This window comes from Malurus melanocephalus, unplaced genomic scaffold (genome assembly GCF_030028575.1).
Source record: "Malurus melanocephalus ecotype Western Australia unplaced genomic scaffold, MMel_1.1 scaffold_4, whole genome shotgun sequence".
NCBI classification, from domain to species: Eukaryota; Metazoa; Chordata; class Aves; order Passeriformes; family Maluridae; genus Malurus; species Malurus melanocephalus.
Genome location: NW_026623236.1, coordinates 1,567,720 through 1,585,402, shown reverse-complemented (window position 1 = coordinate 1,585,402; position 17,683 = coordinate 1,567,720). Strand labels below are relative to the sequence as shown.

At 35.1% G+C, this 17,683-nt stretch overlaps 1 protein-coding gene across 5 annotated transcripts in view; it reads right to left on the bottom strand.

Moving 5' to 3' along the window:
• The window catches only part of FAM135A (family with sequence similarity 135 member A), a 77,867-nt gene that overhangs the window by 24,955 nt on the left and 35,229 nt on the right, over positions 1-17,683 (bottom strand). For 3 of the 5 annotated variants that reach the window (XM_057368865.1, XM_057368896.1, XM_057368875.1), the window contains exons 4-12: positions 15,134-15,213; positions 11,289-11,428; positions 11,103-11,173; positions 10,614-10,787; positions 8,245-8,371; positions 7,727-7,880; positions 4,827-4,904; positions 2,561-2,610; positions 720-875 (exon numbers count right to left, since the gene is read on the bottom strand). In XM_057368865.1, coding sequence (XP_057224848.1) covers positions 720-875; positions 2,561-2,610; positions 4,827-4,904; positions 7,727-7,880; positions 8,245-8,371; positions 10,614-10,787; positions 11,103-11,173; positions 11,289-11,428; positions 15,134-15,213 — 1,030 coding nt within the window. Of the gene's footprint in view, positions 1-719; positions 876-2,560; positions 2,611-4,826; positions 4,905-7,726; positions 7,881-8,244; positions 8,372-10,613; positions 10,788-11,102; positions 11,174-11,288; positions 11,429-15,133; positions 15,214-17,683 lie in introns of those variants that run through there. The other 2 variants (XM_057368883.1, XM_057368891.1) reach the window with 2 other exon arrangements.

Sequence of the window (17,683 nt, the reverse complement as noted above, 5' to 3'; positions counted from 1 at the left end):
TTCCATTTATTCTCCAGAACATGCTATTTCCACAGCCACGATTTCCTCATTAAACAATGTGATTTATCAAGAGTAATGCTTTAGTTCATACTTGAATATATTTCACCATGGGAACAGCACTGCTGTGGTTCTGCTTGCAAAGAGCCCACAGCAATTGCACACACCCATAGACAGACCAACGCACCATAGATCTATCTGTTCATACATACACACACATACTCAAGTGTCAGATCATTTTACATACATCTGTTCTCCTAAAAAAATTCCTCATAACAGACTTTTCAAAACTTACTAATGTTATAAATTCTTAATTCAGAAGAAAATACACTTTGTTAATGACACAAGGAGGCAGACTAAATGCAGCAAAGTAAAACGTAGAGTGGGCACGAAACATGGCTTCCCCAGAAAAATACATCAGTCTGCACAAATAAATCTTACTCCACAGATTGCAAATCTGACTTCTGAACTGCATTTCTTATTCAGAAGAACAGTGAATKACTTGGTTCATAAACATAAATAATATGTTTTATGCATTATATTCCAACAACATAACACATTATACACAAGGTAACAAATGCAATGCAACAGCTCCCTTTACAATTCCAACCAGCTTTCCCAAACAAAAATAGAAAAATGATAATCAGGAGTCTCATTTTGATACACATTTCCATAACAATGTGTCCCAGTCAGCATATGAAGGTGCCCGAGTCAATACTTACTCTTAACGTGTGATGCTCTTGTGCTAGCAAAGCTGTGACCTCCTCTTGTAAGATGATGACCTCCAGAAACTGCCCCCAGAGAGCCATCAGAAGTGAGCAAAGCTGAGCAAGATTCATGTTKATAAGTTCTGCCAGTTCATCAGGATTTTCTATTTTCTGAAGTCAGGAAAAAATATTTACGTGATTCACCGACAAAACCACAGACAGGAATTTTTAAAAAAGTATGCTTTATCTTTGTGAGAATTTCAATTTAAAAAGTAACTCCCAAATATGAACTGTTTTGACTAAGTATCAGAACTGGATCAATCKATGTTACAATAGTAATAAATTATTTTATGCTCTATTAAGTATTATCCAGATGCATTTTAGAATTAGAATTCCTGAAAAAAAATAAAAGCAATAATTCCACTTACAGCAAAGATAACTGAGTTCAACTGTTGTATTTTCTAACATACAACAATACTGTGTGACTGAAAGGAAGAGGAATCGGGAAACCAAAAACTGACATTTGCTATGTTAGCCCAACTTTGATAAAATTGTAAGAATTTAATAAACACATCTCCATTTCAGATCAGTTATAACTCTCAATAACCTTTATAAGATGCTCTACATCTACATACATTTTAAGAATAGTCAGGAAGCAGTGTTACAGCACAGGCTCCTACAATCAGATCACACCAAGACAAATTCAAGTTTTTTCTTTACAACGTACTGTAATCCTGTGACACAATCTCACATCAGTCAATTGCAGACAGCTAGGCTTATGCTGCCAGCCATTTCAGAAAAATGAGACTCATTGTAGGCTTATAAGGCATGGAGGCAAAGGGTTTCAAATGAAAAGACAGTAAAGACCCAACTCTAGCAATATTACAGAGCTAGTAGAAAAAAAGTATTGGAAATATAGAAATTTAACACCAATTTAACCAATAATAAGAGAAACTTTTGATGAGAACTCTACAAAATAACAGAAAGAAGAAAACAGAAAATATTTATACTTTAGCAAGCTAAGGGAGAAACTAAAGAATTCAAAAAACCTATGTACWTGTAAAAAAATTTTAATACATAAAGTAAGCTTATTACAGTTGCCCATAGAGAGCTAGCAGTGCTGAATTTATCTCCAGTTATACAATGACATACATGACATCCTTTTAAAAGCCATTTTACATTTTCTTGCAGTTAGGCTGCTACTGCAGTAACTAAAGGTGAGCCAACTGTTCTTCCAAAGCTGGGCAGATGGCCCACTTGGCAGCAATGCACAGATAATCTTTCAGGAAGTTTAAAACCTGTCCTCTTGAACTTCATTATGACCAAGAAATCAGCTATTCAGCTGGGATTAGTTCTGACTAAGAAGAGAGATGGGGAGACAAATCTAAGCCATTTCGAGTAGAGAGTGCTTCCTTGAGAATACAGGGAAAACAGGAAAAGGAGATAGCATCAGAACAAGCACTTTCAGGTAAGGGGATGACTTGCAGAATCTCCTTTTATCAAATCTATTGTATCACTGTTATTTGGTACCATCAAACCCCAAAAAATCAGATTATAAACACAGAAAATTCAAAATGTAATTTTCATCCAAYTAATCCACCTTTCTACAACCTTCAGCTTCATGATATAAAAAGTTACATGGCTACTACTGACACACCAAGCTGYCAGATCAACAGTTAAGTTTTGGCGTCAGTCGAGCGATTTCTCTTTGGAGGAAGAGTTGAAATAAGTGCTAGCAAAACCATACATGCTGTCATCCCTGAAACAAACAGTTTGATCCCAAGAAGCATATAAAATCAGCACATTCTACTTTTATAGTGATTTCACTTATTTAATACATGAAAAAAGCCCTGTACCTTGACTTCTTCACACAATTCTGTAAGACGAATGTCTACATCTATGTTTTCTGGAAAGATGAGAGGACATATCCATGAGTAAYGTATTTTCCAAATTGCAGAGCAAAACCAATTATCTCACAAAACAATTTTAGGACATGAAAAAGAATTGAAATAAAACTCAAAGCCATATTAAGAGCCACAGTTAAGTAAATTATAAACATCCACTAAAATAATCTCATAGCAGTTTCTGAGACTGAGGACAGAATACAATTAAGAAAAAAGTTTGCAATTATCAGGATTGCTTATCATCATGCCTTGTCAAGGACAACAATTTTCCCTTCAAAATGAAATTTGAAAATAGTGTCATTTAGATGATACAATTTTCAGATTATACATTGACAGCTGCTGCTATTCAACAGCAATGTCACCATTCAAAACCAAGGTAATACAATTCCTCTTCTACCAGATTTTCTACAGAAACTTTATTCCAATATAATTTTTCTAAAGGTATATTATTTACAAGCTACATGAATATAAATACAAGTCTTTAATTGCATGTGGAATCATTTTTTCATCAAATAAAACTGTTCTTTAGGTGACCTTTCAATAGCTCAGTGTTAAGAGCAAATCAATCTAACACAGTATGGCAGCTTAAACTGGATCTGAACTTGGAATGATTCATGAAGAAAATGAAGAAAACAGATTTATTCCTTCATGTAGATGTTTTTCCTTGTTAAACAGCCCTGTTTACTTCAGGRGATTTGATAAATCAAATAAGAATTCGGTACTAGGTTTAATTTCCTTCTGCCTCTGAAGCACAAGTAATAAGGGAACAATTCATAAACCCTAAAATTGCCTGTAAAAAATATTAGTATTTCATTTTTGRAACATAACATTAAGGGCAAAAATGTTCAATATTTCTTGAAAACACACAGCAACAAAACATGCTTTGAAACTCCCAAYAGTAATTTCAGGGTATGGATAATGAACAAAAGTTTACAGAACAGCAACAATGTGTATACTCAGCTTCTCTTTGAATTATGCCACCTATACTTGGTAAGTATATATTGCTTTTTAACTAATAGCATTCATCATACGTAGGTTTGAATTTAATGCCACACAAATTAAYTCACACAACTCAAAGTTCTGAGAAAAAAAGCAAATTGCAGAAATGTACGATGTTCTCAGAAACAAGTTTACAAAAGTTRTTGAAAGAAACTACATGTACCCTTTGCTAAATAGTACTTAATGATAAGTATTCTGAGCATATATGTGAAAATAGTTTAAGATATGATACTACTTTTGGTGTGGCCACACAAATTTTGTCATTAGAGAAAAATTGGAATGGTTTACTTATGAAAAAATACTGATTATTTGTCATACTTCAATTGCAAATAATCTTGTTGAACATGATTTAAAACTTTGAAATCTAAAATAATTATGAAAAACCCCAAACATAATTAATATTAATGCTACATTAAAAAAAACAAGACAGAATAGAGCTAATACAGCACAAATGGAAATTAAGCACCTACATTCTACAGCAGTAATGTTAACCCAGCAAACATCTAATGCATTTTGCTGGCTCTGCTAAAAATCAGTTTTGTTTCCTTTTTATAATAAAACCAAAACACACTCATAGATGATTAAACTAGTGAGACWATCATGAGACTGAACTGCTATTATAGTTATTTCCTAAGTTATATAACCTTTTCCCAACAGAAGGTTCCTTGTGCTTAAACAGCACCGTGATCTTTTGTCCAGCATCAGGCCCACACTGACACTCTCCAAAGGGAGAATTGGCCATGGACACATGGACAAATGCATCCTAAGCACTCATAATGTCTTGTRTAGTGTTTGGAAGAATTAAGTCTTGAGATACCAGAAGCAATCTGAAATATTTCTCAGGAAGAAAAGGTAATAATTATCTTTAATTATCTAAWAAACATAGAAGAGTCTGTGTTGCATTAAATGAAGGTATAATTTTAAGCTATTTTTAAAATGTTGATGACTGACTGAACTTTCAATCATTTTTGTTTAGCAAACTACACCAACACTAAACCAAAAAACAGCAACGATGTCTCATTTTATCATCTATACTCAGCCTAGAAGTAAGTAGCTCAGTTGTGCAGACTTCAGAGTTCAACATATGTTCACTATGGCTGAATATTGAAACTGTTTCTTTCCAAAAATGACGTAACATTTGATATTATTTGTAATAATATAATATTTTATAGTAGCAATAAGAATCTGAGGGATTATATCATCTGCTTTGGAAACATACCTAGGTAGACGAATCTCTGGGCTCGTGGATATTTTCTTCTGAGRAGGCGCTCATAAAGGACCTGCATGCTGGCCTGGGCTAGTTACAGGGATTGTACACACATGACTAGTTACTACACTCCTTTTTCCATCTGTGATTTATTATTTGCCTTAAAGTTAGTAAAAGAGCTTATTGCTAGCCTAGCAATTAGTGCAGTTAGATCAGTACATGAAAACATATAATTTTAGTGTAGTTCCTAGTTTAAGTATCACTTGTGAGACACATTAAGGTAGCATTTTTAATGTCCTGAAACCAGTAGTATTTAAATGCTCAAATACAGTTACTGAGTCCAACAGCTGTCTGCACATGCTTCTGCAAAATCAGTGCCTTGTGTTAAAGTTATATGACAGAGCAATAGCAAAGCAAACAGAAGAAACAAAATTAAAGAGATAATAATTTTATCTTAAACAAAAAAAGTGTTGAGTCTGAAGTTTAAACAGGACTGGATATTCTCCTCTGCAATGCCCATTTAAACTTCACAGATAAAATATCCACTGTAAGTTAGTTCATTTACTTCAAATTTTTTTTAAAAAGCACAAATTATAATTGTGTACTTTGTGAAGTCCAGTGAGCCTCTCTTTCTTTATAGGCATTACAGAAACATAGCTTTTTTTGTTAACTGSTGATGGATTTTAGAAACATTAGCATTAATGGTAGGTATTAATTATTTTTCATGAGCAAAATGTGATAAATAATTAATGTTTTCATTATTAGTACTTTTCATCAYATCAATTGTCCCAATCAATGTATATACAAAATAACTGAAATAAATGAAAAAGATATTTAAAAATACAAAAAACCAAAGTAATTCTAGCAGAGACTTAATAAAAATAAAAAATTAAACCCATAGGAAACAAACTACAAAGTAGAATATGTACAATGAATGCCAAATCTAAGTTATCATTTTCTCTTTAGAAATTTATTTTGAACATTACTGTTCAAAACAACATTCCTAAAGGCAAGCTAAATTACCTACAGAGATGAGGAAAGGTCTGATTCAAGTTCCACTGAAGTTTATGAGTGGTTTTGATTACTTCAGTGAGGTTGAAAGACACAACCCAACACTGCATTAGCAATATGCAGCTCAGTGGCATCTTTTTTCTATTACACAGATATATATTTTGAAGGAATGTTTTAGGGGAACTGAAGATCATAGCTGAAGAATTTAAATATCAAGATTTAGTCTAGGCCTATCCTTAGAACGACAACARTGTCATCAGACTCAATACACTGAGCTGGTAAAGCAAATCCAGAGAAGGTCAACAAAACCAGTGAAGGGACAGGAGCACCARTCCTATGAGGAGCAGCTCAGGGAGCTGGGGGTGTKTAGCTGGAGAAAAGGAGGCTCAGGGGGYTCTTACTGCTCTTCTACAACAACCCAAAAGGAGGGTATAGCTGGGTGSGGCTYGGTCTCTTCACCCAGGTAACAWGTGACATAGCAAGAGGAAATGGTCTCATGTTGTACTAGAGGAGGTTTGGATTGGATATTAGGAAAAATCTCTTCACTGAAAGGGCAGTCCATTGAAACAGGCTGCACAGGAAAGTGGTGGAGTCACCRTCTCTGGAAGCACTCTAAAGACACGTGGATGTGGCACCTGAGATGGGGTTTAGTGGTAAACATGGTGGTGCTGGGTTAATGGYTGGATTTATGGTCTTTAGAGGTTTTTTCCAACTTAAATGACCCTATGATTCTATGATTTGGGAAAAAGCACATTTTGACTGTAAAAGGAAGTTGAGTCATTCCTTTAATAAGGTGTTTCCCTCCATATCAAGATAAAGATAACTAACATAGAAACATAGCAGTAACTGTAGCAATATTTTTACTTCTAAAAAGAAAACACCTCCGTTTCTAGTATTTTTATAACCACAGATTTGTCATACACTCCCTGACATTTTTTTCCCCAAAAAAGAGCTCTGTATTTTGTCATATACAAGTGAAACATTCTTTCTTTGAGTCACTAACTGACCACACCACATTTCAAAAATATCTTTCATATCTCAATTACCAACCTTACTGCTTCACTGTGCTTAGTTTTGACACTGGTAAAATCAAACAATACAAAAATCAATAAATATTCTCTACAATCCATATAAATTCCAAAAGGTCTATTTTTTTGTTTGTTTTAAATAGAATATGACTAAAAAAAATATATTCTTGCTGAGGAAAAAGCCTAAATCATTCTTTACAATGCCAATGTATTTTCCTTTTTTACTTCAACCTCTTTTCTAGTTCACAGATCAAGGATAGGCTCTCTAATATATCTGCATTCTACAGAAAAGTAGAATGTATGTGTACATTTCCATGCATTACATGTAATACCTTCACAGTTATTTTTATCATAAGTGGTTGGCTAGAAATCTTCATGCTACCAAGTCTGTTTGCAAAGTTAAACAACAAACTGAGCCAGCACCAACTTTTTCTTACAGGTCTTTTTTTCATTWAAGTTTCCAGTGAAATAGTCTTCTCAAAGCTTATAGAATTGTGTAATTATTATTACAGAATTATTATTTTTGTACAAATTTGCAATGTTTTCTTTTAACAAAAAAAGAAGTGCAGTGTGCTACTTGGATTAAGAGCTTCTCCAACTTTCTCACCACTAAACACAGTGATGTGAAATAACAGCACAAATCAAGACTGAAAAGAAAAAAGTATTTCCATAGATTCAGGCTGTTATCTCCTTATCTTGTTAGAGATGTGATAGCACTTTTTTATTTTTTCTTCGGTTATTGCATTTCAGATCAATTGAAGCAAAAATATTTTATATGTAAAAAAGATATGCMATCACTGACAGTTAAAACTAGAAGAGGTGTATTCCTAAACACTGACAAGAAAGAGATAAATTTTATGAAAGTGAACATACCCAGTTCAATTCGGTGAGAAGTGGGGAGGTCCTTTGTTATCGTCATGAAATACCTATGCAACCCTTTGAAAGCAAGCAGCAAAGTGGCACAAAGTGTATAGTGGAAATTATAAGCATGGCTGAGGAAAGACTCTGAAACAACAAAACTGCAACCCTAAAATAAAGAAGAAAAAGCACGTATTAATTTTGTACAATAAATGAAGTGTTGGCAGAATGACTAAAAAGACAAGTAATTGCCTCTTTTCACAAACATGATCCACATTTTTGTGATTTTCAACGGATTGCAAGATATTTAAAAAGAAGGTTAAAGAGTTAATATTGTAAGATTTCCATATGTACATTCCTAAAACATGTAACATAGACTTTTGGAACAATTTTACTCATTTTCCTTATCCCATGGCACCCCAAAATATCTCTAACAAGGTTCATTCTTTATCAAGTAATATTCCTGAAGAAAAGATAAAATTCACACCACCCAACAGAATACAAATAAAAATCTTGAACTGGTATATTCTTACGTCTGCTGATAACTGTTTTGTGTAGTTATTGCCAAAGACCACACTTTCAAGAGAAGGAATCACAGAGTCCCTGTTTTGTGCTGGTGCATTCCTGTTCAACCATGTGCTCTTCACAGGGCGAGGAAAACTGCAAAAAGCACAAATGAGCTGATAATCTGGACATCCTGCTCCTCATTATTTCCAATAAGAACTTCAATGAATTTAAACAACATTCCTAAAAGTTTAAGCCAGAAAGATAAATTTTGAACTGTAACAGGTATGAAGCATTCATTTTCTGCGAATTTTGCTGTGAGGACTTAACCTCTTAAAAAGTGAAGCAGTAGCAAGAAGTTGAAAGCTGTCACACAAAGTGACATTGCTGTTTTCCTAAAGGATGCCTGACCTCTGCCTACTGAGGAAGAGATCCTATCCTGAATCCCTGGAAGAACAGAGAACCCTGTAACAGTAACCTTCTGATAACAGCTAGGAAAGATGAATGAAAAAYGATTGAATGCAGAAAGTGGGGACTATTAGATAAGAGGCAGAAATAAGTAATTACGGGTTAATAAAAAAGCGTAGATTACACAGGACTCCAGGGCTGTAGCCAAGTGGAATTATCTCTTCTCTTTCAAGAGAAGTATTAATACTGGCTGCTCCCAAGAGAAGGTGAATCTGAATGCTACTCAGAAGAAGAAAACACTCAAAAAGTGACCAAATTTAAGAAAGGAAGAGGTGCCAATAATGTGAGCATGATCCAAACACAACATCAAACTRCCACCCAGGAAAGACTAAAGGACAAAGTGGAATGACATCTGCAATTCTGAGGTTTTTCAGAAAGTGAGCCAGATAGAGATAGAGCAACTRTCAAGTATTTGCTACGTGGGGGAGCCCAGCTGAAATAAAACACTGTAAATTTTGAAGTTTCTTCCTCTCCCTATCATCAGCTGATTTAAAGGACAAGTTGATTACTTAAAATAATTTTGTGGACACCAGCAACATTCTACTCTCCAGATAACAGAAGCAGCATAGAAGTTGCTGCTTTGTTTCAATATCTCCTTACACCAGCTCCATGAAGTTGAGGTTTAAAATTAAATAGCACTATTGTACTATCATTTAAAAAGCCATAAACTGAGGAAAAATATGGAGAAAATCCCTCAGATTTACTGTAACTTTTTAAAACGTTAGTAGGGAAAAAKATGTTTCTGACTAAAAGTTAGTATCAAAACACGTTTTTCATTTTCTGACAACGAAGTGATCAATACAGGTTAAATGCTTGAATATCACTTGTGGGACACTGTGACCATGTATGTTTTACATACAYGATGCTACTTTTAGGGCATTAAGAAGTGCATTTAAGTGCATTTATCAGATTGTGTCCTCAACAACAACAATTCCCACCTCTCAGTACTTGTTTCTCTCCCAAACAAGCCTGCACCATCTCTTCAGAAGCGTCAGTTCCTTTACTATATAACCATGACTAAACAYATCACATAAACAATTCAAACCAACTTGGAGGGGGAAAAAAAAGACAAAAATAACCACAAAAAATAGTTGAATCCTCCAAACCAGCACAATCCTACTGCACGGAATACTTGTCTAATATACACAGAGATACCAMTTTCCATGGTGTGAAGACAGGCACAAGGAGTGGGAATACCTGAAGTTAAAAGTCTGGGCATTTATGGCACAGACAGGACTTGAATACAAGGAAACTTGAGGGCARTAAGAAGGAGAATTGAAGAACATGAAAGAAGAAAAAGAGAGATATGCAAAAGAAAAGGTTGTGCAAAGAACACTTCATATGTGTGATTGACTATATAGCCCTTTCTCACACAGAGATACAAAGTCAGCAGACATTGCAAAGGGTAACCCACGTAGATGAAATAAAAAGGCTCAAGCAAAAATTAGCCAAAATATTTTTAAAAGAGAAAAGTAAATTCTCCAGTTCCATTTACATGAACAAAATGGTAAATATATAATTTGCAGATATCACTGCYATTCCAGTAGTAACGGAAAATTGTGCAGATAGTTAACAGAAGGCACAGCAGCTATTTCTGTCACTGTGTAGAGTGAGCAGTTCTTCCTTATTAGAAAAATTCATAAATATTTATACATATAATATATAAATACAGATATTCATACATTCATCCACTTCTCTGGTCTTGTGCATTCTCTCTCTTCTACACTACTCACTCTTAAAAATCCCTCAAAATTCATTTCAGATAACTTTAAAAACAAAAAGTTTCTCATCCCTGTGAGCCCTGAATTCCAAAATCATCATAAAAAACAATACTGTCCATAGATTCAACTCCTTCCTAATTATTCTGCTTTTATAACATTTCCATGTGGACATTCAATGATTTATTTGCACTTTATCMGCAAGACATTACCTTATCAATGGCTGATGCAGAGCAACCAAAGAAGCATGGACTATAACAGATATGACAGAAAGGTGGAAGTAATCAAACATAACATTGACATAATGATGAAGGCCCTGGTGTAAGTTAAAGTGCAACTTTAAAGTTCGGCTACTAATTGGCTGTAGTGTGCTCAGGTCATCTGGTCTGAAAAGAAATGAACAGAACAACATACAATTAGAACAACCACATTTAAASTGCAAGGTATTAATAACCGTCACAAATAGCAATTTAGCTTAGGTCCATATTTTGGAATGCAATGCCATCTCCCCCAGGGGAAAAAAAAATCAGAATGAGGCAAACCAATTATGAAATCCTAACAGACTTCAGCACTGGATTTCTTTTTTACCATAATTTATGTCTAATAAGAACACACTACACCTACAAATAATACAGATTTTAACAGTTTAAAAAGTTAATACATATTCTTGTTTTGATAAAATCTTCTACATTTAAACTTACGAGTAGTCTGCATCCGTGAAGTGTAAATCTAATGTTAGCAGAAAATTCATTTCATTAAGCGACTCCTCAATCTACAAAGAAATTGTAAAAGCATGAAATCTTTCAGGTCCCTTATTCTTACTAATTCAAATTGTACATAACGAAGCCTAAATTATCTGAATATACAAAATTTGAATGGCAGATTACCTTCCTCTCATCTAACAGCATTTTTACTTTGAAAATCATCACATCATTCACAGAAACTTCCTCATTTTTGTAGAGAATCTGAAATGTTTTACTGTAAACGATATTGTCATGGACTGAAGCAGGGAAGGCAAGATCTAAACCTGAAGAGAGAAACAAGTATTAATATAACTGGAAAATTCAGAGGACCTAATAAGTGGAACTATCATTTCCATCAGTTTCATGATTACTATTAAAACTGTAACAACAACAATAATATCAGCAGTTTCCTTTTCAATCAGCAACTAATGAAGTTTGAAAGAGTACATTTTGTTTCAAAGAAACACTATCAAGACTTTGAATACAATTTGCTTTTACTGTAAGTTTTGAAGAATTTTTGCTTTGTTCCAAACTGAAGACATTCGAGGCATCAAAAAGTAAAATCCTAAATTCTGTATTGTTTCACCTAGCATTCATTTAAATTTGCAGGGTTTAACCACACTGAAAACTTAATTATCTACAGATGAGGCAAAGAGGTTAAATGACATACATCACTCCACTGAATTCATCAAGCATCATTTATTCTTTACTTTGAGATCTCTGCATCCAACTCAGGCCAGACTAGTTTTGAGTTTATCACCTGAACCTCACATTGCTCATGCACTACAACACTTCCACTTTGAATCCAAAGACTCATCAAAAAGAGTTCAGGAAAGTGTGATAAATGGTTGGGGAATCTTTTGCTGAAAAAAGAAGAGTTAAAAGACTTGCAGAAGAAATGACAAAGGGAATGATTTAAAGCAGTTACTGAGGAAATATTTATCATAATAGAAAAGGGTTATCACACAGGAAGTATGGGTAGTAGTATGAGTACAATCCTCTGAAAAAAAACATAAAAGAAATTGGAACTTGGAAGAACAGAAGTAACTGAAATACTGATACTTTCTTATTACTCCTCTTAAAAATGGCTCAATAAGCATCGTCTTCAAGAACACAAAGTCTTAGAAATTGTCTAAATGATGGTGCAAAAGATTTTTTTAAGTTCTTTTGATTCTTCTTAGTAAGTTACTTCAAAGGAATCCACACGGCGAAAAAAAAATCTGCAGTTTGTGGTCTACAGCTTTGGGGCCTCTGATATAATATTACTGCCCTTGGCAAGCACTCCCTCTCTTAGTAACATCATAATTCAACTTCTCTTCAGAAATATACAAATACTGGGTTTTACTGAAGTGTTTTCATACATATCATCAGTTTAGGTGCCCTGGATAAAATGCTTACAAAGGCCGAATCATTACATTAGTGTAATTCCCCTATGCACAGTGCTGCTTTGAGCTTATATCCATCTGTGTCATCTGTTACAGCTGAAGGGCAGAGCAGGTATGGTTTCACTTGGCACATAATCTGATATAACTGCACAGCATCAGCAAAAGGGATCTCTCACTCCCATGTGAAACAAAAGAAGTAGTGGAGACAAATGGCTGAGGTCCCACTTCCTCTGCAGTGTCCAACCCTGAGTTACAGCCCCCAGCTCTGCTGACTTCAGTGTAACACAAACCGGCACCCCCAGAAAAGAGACAGGAGCTGCAGAGGAAAAGCTGAGTCAGGAACAGGCTGAGACACTTCCACATGGGGAGCAAGGTCTCACAAATGTGGGGTCATCAAGGCAGAAGTACTGTTTCTTAAATGAATGATGCACTGACTGGCTATTCCTAAGCTTCTATCCACATAAAAGGYCATTTCCACAACAGAGGAGAAAAAACAGTGAGTTTTTTTACTCTTGCATATAAGTTACATATTTACTTTTACATATTTACTCTTGCATATAAATTTATACTGGATGAAATATACTGGATTTCTATTTTTATTAGATATATAGGTTTATATTTATATTTGTTGATTTATATTTCACAAGATAATTTACTCTTGCAATGTAAAAATAGACACTTCATTCCTTCCTAACCTTCTTTTGGCTTTTTTCCCCCCTTTTCTTTTTCCCCTCTGAAAACCAGCACTGAATTTTTGAGAGAAGGAGGAATTCAGAAGGAGGAATCCTCAAATCTGAAACAACTTCATAAAGGCTAAAAATACAYATGTTTTTCTTTTAATTTTCTAGAGCACAACTACATCTTCTTTCAAACTACAAGAATAAAAAAAAAAGACCTTCACAAGGCTGGAGCTAAAACAAGTGAATTGCTTTATCTTATCTGCAATGACACTCATGCAGGATCCCAAGCAGTTCCAGTGAGCTACTGAAGTATGTGGGAAATAGAAAGGGGAAAAAAACTTGTTTAATGAAGAGCTGGGCAAGGCGCGAAAGTAGATGCAAAGGAACAGGAAGAAGAAGAAAAACTTGGACGATTATTTGACTTGGGGAAATAAAAGGAGGAGAGAGATCAAACAAATGGCCTGTGGGAGAGGGGAAAACACAGATAATACATGGAAACTGTAGGTAACTTTTCAGAGTCTAGGGAGAGCTAAAARTAGGCAAAGCAGGCAAAATGATTTGGAGTGGAGTGGGAAAACCATGACATGACAAAGTGAATAGGATTTAGAATTTAKAATATCTATTTTTCTCATTGGTAAGCATGAGAAAGATGGAAGAGAGAGAAAACTACAGGAAGAAGCACCTGATCAACACAGGACACCGTCCTCAAGAATGGGAGCTGTGGGAACGTGACCTGCCTCCTTGTGATCAACAACCAACTCTTTCACACAGTGGTCRACACAGGGCTTCTCCACACTGAACCCAACAGCAGCTATTTTCTACACACAACAGCAGTCTCAGGAATTGCTATCAGCTATTCCTCCTCCTGGACCAGGAGGGCTGAATTTGTGCCTACWGCATCCAGCTCTGCTAAATCAAGCAAGCAGTTCAATGGAAATGGAAAGCAGAGGTTCTTGACAAGAAGACCAAGCACTATCATGTCCACAGGAAGGACAAATTAACTCCCTTTCATTCCCTCTGCTTCACTGTAGGACAAAAGTTATTAGTAACTACCTGTGAAAAAGCAAACTGAGAAACTGATCTAAAAAGGAGTCCAGTTTTGGGGTTTGAAGGGGCTTGAGTCTTGTGTAAAACTGATTGCTTGTCAGCTGAATGAGTTCCCCAGTTGAGTTCCCAGATCAAATCAGACACTTGAGTCAACAACACACAGAGCAATATGAAGGTAAGAGAGAGTGGCGGGGGGGGGGCAGGGAAATCAAGGGCTTATTTTCTTTTCTTTGTCAGAACTGCTGATCTAAACTCACACCAAATTGCAGTCTTAATGTTTATATCCTTTATGCCAACAAGGAAACACAAGAGCTAACACATATATCACAATTTACTGACCAGATTGCAGCTTTCTGAAAAAATAACCTAAGACCATTCAAAAATATACCACATAAGTCTACACATAATTAGGAGAGCACTAACAGGTTTCTCTGGGTTCACTTTGTCTGGATATAGAAACCAAAAGTGAATGCCAGGTTAAAAAAAGAAAAAAAGGTGAGGGAATAGATAATTTTGACCAGGAGGTTAAATAATTTTTCAAGTTTTCCACTAGAGCAGGTTTGAGAACTGGATTCTTTCAAAGTATTCTTTCAGAAAAAGAATAGTAACCTGTGTCAGAGGGCTTATCAAGAATGGGCTTATCAATCTGAAGTACTCCACTATTCTGAGATATCTATTTAAATGAAATCTCTGAGTAACCTTAGCCTGAAACATGGAGAAGACTGAACAGATCAGTGGAAAAAAAACAGAAGACACTAATATAAAGGAATCACCACATTCTGCCACCAGCAGTGCCAATCAGCAGATGAAAAATAGTAACACAAATTCTGTAATCAACTCTGAAGTCTCATTTTTAACAAGATATATTCGCACTTACCAGTTCTACGTAATAAACTAGCTTCTAATTTGTGTGGAATTCTTGGAGGAATTTTCATAGATGCACGAATCTGGTAAAAGCTAAAGTAAAAGACAGTTATTTGCAACACATGCATTACAGCACATCTCATTTACAATACACAGATATACTGACAAAGGCAAGAATGGAGAATGGGAAGGAGGAACAGGTCAAGGAAGTGTACAAAGCCTAACACTGTCTTACTTGACCCTTGTTTGGGTTTTTTTTGTTTTTTTTTTTTTTTTAAATCATTAACCAAAGCAGTAGCCAAACATGAATAAAAAGAAGTCCCAACACAGCACTAGTTTTGAAAAATCAGGATTGTCACCACACCAAGGTCATCTTGGAAGGATCTACAATGTAGCATATCTATAGGACTGCTATAATCAGTTCTGAAAGTTCTATTTGTGAAACTGCAATTAGTGAAATTCCCTGCTCTGGGATCCCCTGAAAACACACTGCTTACTAGGCACTATATTGTTTATGACCAGCAGTTACGCAAAAGTGCAAATAAAGGGTCACACTTGGCAAAGCATGACAGTACCTTTACACTACCAAAGGCAGGAACTGCAGCCTTCAAGCCTAAAACTGAGAAAAACACCAACACAAGTCTTTGGGGTCTCTGCCCCTCTATATCTAAACAATTTTTCATCTTATTTAGCTCCATATAATTTCCAACTTAGATTTTCATCTAAGAAATCTTTAACTGTCACCAGAYGGATTTTATGGAAACCTTTACATAACACAAGCACCCACAAATACATTTAGATGACACATTCTAACTATCTCATTCCATTTCATATGATTTATTTTTGTTTGAGGAGTTAGCTTCAGTTACTCAGAGAGCTGATGTGACCKACCACACAGCTCCACAGATACTAACACTAGCGAAAAGGAGACAGCACAAATGCTCACAGGTAGAGAGATAAAGAAAAGCCTGCCTTTTTTTTGTAGAATCATGGTCTTAAATGCCCATAGGAGTACACATTTAACCTTCTTATCTCATTCACAGTGTACACCCAATCACAGTCCTGGTTTTCATCATCCCCAAAAATCCAAATCCAAACCAATTTATTTGTGGTTTTCTGATTTTGGTTTCTAACACTTCAACTAAAGCTCACCATTCAGGACTTCACTACAACTGATAGGACTGTGTATTAACCTAACAACCAGTCGATGAAAACCTTCTTAATTTAATTCTTTCACAAAATTAAAATGTCAACTTTAGTCTCATCAAAACTATGTATCAAAGAATGCTTTATAATGAACCAGTACCATTGTCAGAAATAAGAAATGAAGTGATTCCTACCTTTTAAAAACAGACCAAACCTGTTTTTCAAAGCTACTAGTTGCCTATTTTGTTATTGCAAACCCACAGGTCAAACATGATACCAAATGCACTCCCTAAATGATTCATAAATAATAAATTAATTAATTTTGGGTTAAAGAAATATAAATGAACATTACAGTTTCACTGTATAGTGAGAGTATAGTGAATTGAGAAGATTAAGAGTGTCCTCTCAACATTAACCCTGGAGGATGTAGTACACCGATGTACTCCTTTTTTATGGGTCATATGAGACCTCCATCATCCAACGAGTTRCTCCTTTCACCTATTCTGAAGAAATATGATACATTATAATGTACAGTAGCTTCAGCAAGGAGATACTTTCCACCAGCTCCAGCTTCACAGTAATTTTTGGATTCACAGTGAAAATTCATCAAGAGCCTGATGCTCCCACTACTAAGTGCATCTTCCCATGATCCTAATGACCAYGCTGTCATGGCGAAACATACTGATTGTTACTTCCTGTATGCAGAAAAGAATGTAAAACTGCTGATATGGTTTATATTAAATATTTTCTCTCAGGATGTTTTCTATTAAAACATTATATCTCAGCAAGTTCAGAGATATGCCACATATTTTAATTCAGCTCATCTTTAGCCTACCAAAATGGGCCATTCTATTGGACTTTAAAAGGCCCAAAACCTGCATCACTCTCAGCTGACATTTAGAAGCACGTGACAACTCTTCAACTGTAGAAATTTAACTAAGGTTTAACAACCTTATCAGATGTGGCTAGATTACTGAATTAAGGACTGTAACAAGGTAAAATGAAAGGCAAGGTAAAATAAAAACTGAGCATCAAACAGAAGAAAGGTGCAATAGGATATTCCCATTACTTAATGCAATATGGCTCATTCACCTTAAAGATACTATTAAGTGACTGTTTACAATTCGTGCCTCAAAGAAAACAATCAATAGAACTGTTCATGCTTAAAATGTAATTTGTGAAACCAAAAGACTGGACATCCTTCCTTTTCTTATTATTTGTTTGCAGTGAATCAAGAACAGACCATTCTATCCTTTTTATTCAGTAAACCCTTTGCCTGCATGACAGTTTTATTTGGGTTAATGGGRAGATGAAGGTATATTGTTTGCTTGTTTGAGGCAGCTCTGATTTTCAGCAGATTTATACTTATTGTTTAGAACATAAAACATTCACCTGGTTATCTGAATAATAAAATCTT